At 30.0% G+C, this 9,455-nt stretch overlaps 1 protein-coding gene across 1 annotated transcript; it reads left to right on the top strand.

Annotated features, from left to right (window-relative positions):
* Positions 1-3,445: 3,445 nt before the first annotated feature.
* On the top strand, positions 3,446-8,136 carry LOC106678304 (gremlin-1). The gene is made up of 4 exons (XM_024359200.2): positions 3,446-3,539; positions 4,119-4,270; positions 6,165-6,380; positions 7,395-8,136. Exons 1-4 carry the CDS (start codon positions 3,522-3,524, stop codon positions 7,501-7,503), a joined length of 495 nt encoding a protein of 164 aa, XP_024214968.1. The 5' UTR covers positions 3,446-3,521; the 3' UTR covers positions 7,504-8,136.
* Positions 8,137-9,455: the final 1,319 nt, after the last annotated feature.

The raw sequence follows: 9,455 nt of genomic DNA, 5'->3' as shown, positions 1-9,455 counted from the left end.
TCTTTTTTATTAAAAGGAATTTCAATAAAAATCATCAAAATCAGTTCAGTAGTATAAAAAAATAAAAGGATGTTTCTGGTCAATGTTGTCCTGAAACATTAAATTATAGAAAAATATGTTTTTGCGATATTTAAAAAATTACACCAGTGTGAATTGTTCCTATGTGTCACGACATCTTTTAAGTTTAAGCTATGGCCTAACGCTTCATAACTAAATGTTAGTTCTTGGTTTCAGACCAAAGCTAATTTAGTTCCAAGAGTTAGCTATGAGCTAAGTTCACCTTTAGTTTTTAGTTGTTAGTGATAGCTAAATTTGCCCAGCTCTGCCCGAATCCAAAGGATTACTTCACGACAGATTTGACAAAATAAATAACTATCGGGCACAACCTAATTCGAAATAGATTCGAGATAGCAGTTGATATGCTTAATAAATGTAAAACATACGTAAATGTTTTATTTAAAAATGTAAAAATGTAAAAATTATTTTTAGTCGATAGAACTATTATAAGAAAAATTGTAGATATTTAAAAAACAAATAAATAAGGTAGCCAAAAAAGTAAAAATTTATGTTTACATTTGAATTGAAATGAATAATAATTGATAATAAAACATAATTGGAGATATAATGAACCTTAGGAAGGATATACCAAACAAGAACATATGATTTTATTTTAATTACCATTTATTTAATTACAGATCCATTCTTATAAACAATGGATAATAATTATGATGGGCAGAGAGATTCATTTTAAGGTCAAATTCATGTAAAAATTAGTGCATTCTCACAATGAATCCACCCTCTTTGTATTGTTCTCAAATTAAACAAAATATGACATTACTTTGTATTATATTTTATCAAGAAATAATACAGAGAAGAAGAATGAGGTTAGATCAATCATTATTCTTTCCTCGGAGCTACCGCAAGTTGCCTTCAGGGAATCTCCTTGGGACACTTGTTTACATCTGTTTTCCCAGAAAGACGCCTCCTTTCAGTCTGCGATAGTTCTATCTTTGGGGAAAACAGTTCCGATTACACTGCTAGTTTATTTAAAAGCCAACCTTTAAAATCTCTGGATTTTAATATATACAAATTTACCCATAAACTGTAATAAAGCTATTGACTGTTCGGAAAAAAAAATGTTATATGGTCCGGGTGCGGACAAATTAAACTCAAATAATAATATTATGCACTATTTTTATTTGAGCCAACGTTTCGTGCCACGTTGCAGGGCTTCGTCAGGGCTAAAAAAGATACAAACACTAAACATAAATTAAAAAAAAAATTATATTTACTTTTTTTATTTATGTTTAGTGTTTGTATCTTTTTTAGCCCTGGCGAAGCCCTGCAACGTAGGGCGAAACGTTGGCTCAAATAAAAATAGTACATATAATATTACTACTCCTGTCAGCACTCAGAGCCAGCCTCTGTATGGTCGCCAATTACCTCTACATAGCTGCGTAAGCTTTCGGCTCCACGCGGGAAAACGTGCATCAGTATACCCAAGATCACGCCTTTATAAAGATTCATTGTCGCGAGGTTCCTACGATTCCAGAAAGTACTCCCTAGTCTACCATATTAGTGACAGAACCACCCTATTAATGAGATATTCCAGTTGAAGGTGTCAAAGTTTTTTCTAATTCTGAAGTCATTTGATTTATTTCTCTCACCTTGAGTATCCACAGTAGTCCCCTGTCAATAGATCCTTTGATGAATATGGCTAGTAATGTATGTGAATATTTTAAGTCTGGCTCTGCTGACTGCCATGTCGTCGACATAAGTCATGGCAAGGAATCTCCGGTTTTCTAGCTCTCCCAACAACTGATCAAATAACAGCTTCCACATGAACCACTACACACCACAACACCAGGGAACTAGAGCCCTGCGGACAGCCTATTTCTGCCTTCCTTCACACGTCGTAGTTGTTGATGGTTAGGGCTTTTGGGCGTAAAACCCTGAGGTCATCAACGCCCACGTTTCTCACTTTATAATTCTATTTCAAGATTTGAAATTCTTTAATTGCTAAATAAGTTTGAATAATTAATGATTTTAGATTTTTTTTAATACATATGAAAAAAACATTCCATCCAGCTTCATGAAGTGGGTACCCTTAATTGTGTGTGTGGAGTGTGATTCTGGCTAAATTATTTCCCTGTACTACCGTTGTGCTACCAACAGTACCTCCTTAAAAAGTACTGCATCCCAGATTCTTCATGGATTGTAGCAGCACAGATTTATTTTTCATTTTATACTTCATATTAAAGGAGGTTAAAATATAAAATTTCCGAGTTCAAATTCCACTTAATTTTTTTTTTTCAATTTTCTAAGCAGTTTTTCTGGACAGGCATCCCTAACCATGGTTTCGATTCCTCGTAACAGTATGAATCCCGTCTTCTTTGGCCTTATCAGCAAAATAGTAGAGAATTGAATCAAATATAGTCTTATTAAGTGTTTTTTTTTCGTCTCCCTAAAGACTTTTTCTAACCCCTTACCTGTGATTGGATGTATTTAAACGACATGTATGCGAAAATGTCAAAGACGAAACAGGAACTAATAAATCTAATTTTAATGAAGCTTCAACGATTTCCTTGAGCGCTTTTTATCATAAACATCGCGGAAATATGTTTCTTTCTTTTTTTAAAACTTTTACGGAAGTTTGACTAATCATTTGTTTACTGAGTGAAGGCTGAGTTTTCTTCAATGTGTTCTGCCAAAAACAGCTCAATAACTTTTCTGAGCCTTCCGGAGTAAATCATCCACGCCATAGTTCCCTTTCCGAACTAGAGGTGGTCTTCCTCGTCTTTCCTTCCAGGGCGGAAGTAGAAAATTCTAGTAAAGTACCAATGCGTGAAAATATAAATAAGTAAATAAATAATTTATACTTATTGAAAATGATAAGTAAAATAATTATTTAAAGCGTTAGTTCATAAGACAAGATGAAAAAAGGATTAATGCCGTAAAAAGTTATGTAGAATCATTATTAATGTGAGATTCCAGCACCCAGAATGCATTAATTAAGAATTTAAGTTTTCGAGTTTCTTCGTCATTGGCATGCATAGCTTAATTTCTGGAACTTTTTTTATAGGTTTAAGGTAAATTACTCTAATGTTTCACCTCATAAATTTTTTTTCTATTTACTATAAATTATGTCTAAAATAATTCTTATTTTTTTAAAGATTTAAACTACTGTTAAGAGTGGCTTAAAGATAATGAGATTTACATAATATTTTGAAATTGTTGATAATTTTATGCATAATTTTAGATATAGAAATTGATATGGAAATGGACAAGAGTTCGAAACATCATCAAATTGATAATTAAAGGATGCCAGACGTTTTAAGGGTAGTTTAATTTTTACCGACATAGTTATACATAGTATGATCCTTAGAAAAAATTGATTATTAAGAAATATTGTTATTTATTTAAATTAAAAGACATTAATTTTTAACCAAATTTTATTTGGTGATTCTTCATTGAAAATATTGTACACAAGTCCAGACATTTGTTCCAATGGCCTCTAGGGGATGAGACAAAAAATATGTGTAAGCTTTAAAAATTAAATTTATTAAAATAATATTTGTTCTTAATCTTTTGCATCTAAGAACATACACAATTTGTTTTTGTCTAGATACTCCTTGTTCTTCACAAATAACTCAGCACTTTGGAAAATAGCCAAATTAAAAAACAAAAACAGATATATATTTTAATTCTAAATTATATATATTTTTTTTTTGTAGCACTCAAAAAAGTGTGCAAATATCCATGACGTAACCAAGTATCAATGGTTTCAAACTAATACTGCATTATTTTAATTGAATCACATTTAGCCCAATGACTTAAAAAAAAAGTTGTTTTTTTTTCGTTTACATCCATAGAATCATCCTCTGTGCACCTGGGACATAAAATAATATGCCGCTGTATTTCACAGTACAAAATCTAATTTTCATGGGTACTTTATTACAGAGTTAAATCTGTACAAGAACCTATACTTCAATAATAAATCATAATGAAAAAAAAATGTTTGCAGTAAAATATACTTTTTATTGACACGGCAGTCAGATAACTTTATTATAACTTAAACTTATATAATTTTTAAAATATTTAAACTGTTAATTTTTTAGATGACATTAAGGCTGTGGATAATATTGTTTGCTGTTGGTATCGAAGCCAGAATAGAGAACATGAACGCCATTGACACAGAAGATCCCAAGTTGAACAGATCGACAGAATCTGATTTTCATAAACCATCACCAACAGATCTCAAATCCTATAAGTTTGTATTTCAATAAAATGAGATATCTTTTTTTTTTCTATAAGTAAAATTTTTAATATTTTTAACCTTTAGATTAAAATAGTAATCGCTAAATAAAATTTTTTTTTATATAATTCTTTATGTAAAGTTTGTGAGAAAAAACTCAATGAGCAAATAAATAGTTTTGATAATCAACAGTACGGACTTCTTTCTAGGCTACTTAGATACACATCTCAAATTATCACAGACTGATAAACAAACCATTAGTAAAATACTAGTAAAACCAATTTAGCCATATGAAATTGAAGGAAGGAAATCAGTGAAAAAGTGACGTAAGGACCATCTACTATTACTAATCCTTACAATACACCCAGAAGACTATTGTGGCCAAGAGACTTGCTTCACTGATCTCATTGTTATTACTTATATTATACCATGTATGTGTAATTTATATATGTCCGATTATGGATTAATAAGTATGCTGTGTGAGATAGCAACCTGATGTATTTAGGCAGCATAGATAAATAAAGTATTTCTCTCTCTTACAGCTGACATTCCAACTAATCCTAACACTATCCTCACCACTTCGCCAATGACAGATGTGTGCTGGCAGTTAATAATAGCCCTTTAATTGTATCCCAAACTTTCCAATCTCTTATCACATCCTTAGAAGAATAGTGTTAAAATTGGAGATTAAAATAAATCCCTTCAAATTACCTTTATCGTTTATTGTAAACCTATCGACTGCCCCACTCTTACCCCTGTCAAACAGATCCACTACTTTGGACAAACAACTACTTGGAATTCTACCTACAAAAGACTGAAAAGACACCAAACTGCATGCTGATTCTAACAATTATAACATTTACAACACAAGCTATCTAATCTAAACTTCCAATCCATTAGAAAAGACTGACCCAAATGACTACAATAAGCCCTATCTGAACATACGGAGTTGAGCTTAGGGGCTCAACTAAACCTTCGAATTCCTCTTGTATCCAATCCTTACAATCCAAAATCCTCTATGCTCCTTTGTCTTATACTTTGTCACAAATAAACTCATCCATACAGACCTTAATGTTCCATATGTAACCGATGATCTAGCCCAAACCATATTTCAATCCATCCATTATAAACTCCCTAACCACCCAAACACACTAATTTCTAACTTTTCTTCCTCTTCCATTCCTGACAGTCCTTCGAGGCACCTGAAAAGAAGATAGCCTCGATACCTTCTAATGTAGAAATGCTAATTGAGTGCTACTAACAGGTAGTTTCTTTACATGTCGGTTTCATAACATTGTAATAAAACATCACATTTACTAGATGTATTTTTATGTAAATACAGCTATAAATTTCAATAAAAAAATTTTCAATTTGTTCTAAAAAAAATTTTTTTTTATAAACTTTTTGTTCTTTCTGCAATTTTCTCAATGATAAAGCAGAAAATTCTTTTATGGCAAAAATAAATATATTTTAAAATAAAAAAATATAACTTGATTAGTTATTGTAATTTCTTAAATTGAATTTAAATAAACAATTAAAAATATAAATTCCAATATTTGTTTGATACTGTTTTATACCAATTGTGTGATATGTAATATAATTTAAATATATAAGAAGAAAATGGTAAGGAATAAGTCAATTATACTAATTTGTGTTCTCTACTGATCACAACCTAACCATCTTATATAATATCCACGATCAACAACAAATAATTTAAAACTAATTTTCTGTCAATCTTATTCTTTCATCTGTCAAATCTTACATTAAAAAAATATACATATTATTTAAATGTAACTTTAAACTGATGACATTGGTATTAAAATACACACTAAGCAATCATAGTAGTACTAATTATATAATAATATTTTTTAGAACATCTACATAAATTTTTAATAATGGTAATTTACAGGTGGTCAAAAATACTCAGCTCAACGGAAGAAGGTCTTGTTGTCTCGGAAAAAAGTTTCATCAAGAGATCTTGGTGCCGGTCCCAGGTGGTAAGGATACAATTGTCTGAACCAGGCTGCGTACCAAGGAACATAATGACTCGCCTGTGCTATGGACAGTGTAATTCATTCTTCATACCTCGGCCAAATGGCATATTTGAATCCTGTCCTTCATGCCAGTAAGAATTACAAGACTTAATTGTTCTTAAGCAGTTTCATTGAGGAATTATAACATATTTTTTCTTTTCTATGATAATCTTCAGGAGAAACGTACGAGTATTTGAGATTGCATCATATTTCAAACAAATAAAGATAAAGAGATGTTCTTTCATGTTCAGCTTCTACTTTATCTATTCCCTCAAGTTATAAAAGTCCAACATCTATGTTGATCGAGAATTTTCTCTAATGACAATATGTTGGAATTTTTATTTTACTTTATGTAACAAACTTTTTCTAGCCTCATTCCATTGTGAATTACAATTAGATAGAACTTTGATTCTCATTAATATTTTAACATATTCTTTCATTGAGTGACATTATATTCAGATAACTTCAATACACACTGAGAAATAAAAAAAAATGCACTACCTTGAAATTCAATCATTTAAGTAATTTCTTATAATCAGAACCCCTTCAATTTATGGAAAATATGATTTAATATTTGATTTTGTAATTTGAAAAAAAAAAAAAATTTATGTAAATAATAAATGCTACAATTAAAATTTGTATGTAATATTCGTACCACTATAAAAGGACACCCAAACACACTAGATAGGATTAAGATACATTTTTCACAAAATTATTATGATTCATTCATGGTTGTTATGAGGCTTCTATATTATTGATTAATAATCAAAAAAAGTGAAAATCAAAGCTAAGAATCCATATTCATTTATTAAAAACACTAACCAGCAGGTAAATGTCCAAGAGATAGACCAAAATGTAGGTGGGAACATTGCGTCAAGACTGATCATGTGATTTTAGGTTTGGACAGGCATAATTGGGTAGAGTGTAGACAGCAATGGGTGGTATAGGCATCGAACCTATGGGTTCACTAGGCCTTTTATTATTATTTACTATAAGTAGGAATACAAATAAAAAAATATTTATAACATAACAGAATGTTCACTACATTATACTTTAAACAATGGAATTCATTGTTTAGTTTAAAATTTTTTAAAATATGGTTTCAGAGCATCAAAGGGATCATGGGTGACACCAGCACTTACTTGTGGCAGAAAACAAGTACGTCGAACTAAAGTTTTCAGAGTAAAGAGATGTAATTGCCTTCCAACAAAATAAGTAAAAATGGAATCAACAGTGATCGCTGATTAAACTTTAAATGATCATTACGCACACAGATACGATCATTTTTCAGATGCTGAAAAGTATTTGGGAAATATATTATTTTCAATGGAGAGTTAGTGGATCTTCAGAGATATGTGGAATGATGTCAATATCATTTGTGATTAAAAACTGTGCGTCACTATAAATACAGTTACAAATTAATATTCACAGAACAGTGAAGAGATATAACTTATAATATGCATTTGTTAAACAAAATATTAGTAGATAAAATTATGTTTTTAACCATTCAATATGTAAATATTTATTTATAAACAGCTTATTTATGACCAATAGCTGGATGATAGACCTTACTACTTCAAACATATTAGTCTTATGCCAGTCACCTACTACAATATTTGTTATTATAATAAAAATGAAACAAATTAAGTGTATCTAATGTTATAAAATAAAGTGGTCCTGCAGTAGCCCATGAATGATTTAAGTGGTTGTAAGCTAGGAGGAGTTAAAATATTCTCAACTTCCTGGTATTTTTTAGAACATATATTGTGCTTTAACTGCTGTTTTTATTCCTCAATATCAGTGAATGAGAGAATTTAGTGTGCCAAGATTCGTAACAATTCATTAAGCAAAGGGAACTAACATACAATTCATAATTTGCTGATATAATTGCTGTCTTAAAAAATAAAAAATATATTTAAGTAATAATAACCATTAAGCCATATTTTAGTTACTAGTTGATATAGACTTATTTAAATGGTGTTCCCAAATTGTATTTAATAATTATACTTTACCTATCTCAATGTTTTAGGATGAAAATTTCATGAACTTATAAATACAATTTATAATACTTTAATTGATAAAGTAAAAAACATAATATTACAAAAAAAATTATATATTGGTAAGTAATCAAATAATTGTATAAAATATACTTTGGCACAATATATGTATGCAATAGTGTATAAATATAAAGTGACTGCTTTTGTCAAGTTTCACTAAGTATTATATGGAGCATCGATGATTGTAAAATAATTTAAGCTATAAATAATAAATATACATTAACTAATGATTTGTATATCTTCAACAATATGGAATGTAGAATAAAAAAGTTTAATTTTTAGATACAATTTATGTGACAATAGTTTAATTGATAAAATAAAAAATAGTACATAGGGAAACGACTTTTCTATATATTTAGGGAAGGAAATAAAAATTAACAGTATTAAAAATATCATACCTTTTCATTTTTAGGGCAACAGATGAGTGTAGTAGTCTTTGGCCTGTTCAATTGCCTTTACCAAGTTATCCCTGTTGCACTATCCATACATCTTTCTTTGGGTCTTCCCATGATAAAGCCTTTTCACTTCATCCATTCTCATGACTTGTCCTAACCATTTCATACACTGAACTGGAGCGAACAATACGATAGATACACCGCCATGTATTGAGTAAACTTCCTTGTTAATTATTAGGCGGGAAACTCCTTTCTCCAGTTCAGGCACTGCTATCCCTGGTAGGATTTTCCCTTCGAAGTAATCTATTTGTTCTGCAGATGCTTAAACTGGTTTATGTCAAAAATTAGGAATAAGCTACGTTTCTTCTTTTTAATGCTTATTAACTATCCAGGCCCTTTTCTAAATATAATTTCATAGTTCAGGGAAATCAAAAAGGCAACCTTTTTATGATTAACATAATGTATTGATAGTTTAAATCTCTTGTTAAATAAAAACAAAAGGTTAAATTTATGCCATTAGTCAAAATTAAGAATTATTTATGATTCACGAATAATTCTTCTGAAGTATAGGATTACTAGACGTTTTAAATAACATATTAATATATTGTGTTTTGTTGAATAACATTTATTTAATCGTGGAATCACTTTGGCTCTGACTTCGTGACGAAAGGTTGGCTCTATCGTTTAATCACAATTTGAGTTGTTATCTGACCGC

The sequence above is a fragment of the Halyomorpha halys genome, unplaced genomic scaffold (assembly GCF_000696795.3).
Source record: "Halyomorpha halys isolate HHAL.00 unplaced genomic scaffold, Hhal_1.1 Scaffold134.1, whole genome shotgun sequence".
Lineage (NCBI taxonomy): Eukaryota > Metazoa > Arthropoda > Insecta > Hemiptera > Pentatomidae > Halyomorpha > Halyomorpha halys.
The sequence above is the reverse complement of the archived record's forward strand: the minus strand, read 5'-3'. Positions and strand labels throughout refer to the sequence as shown.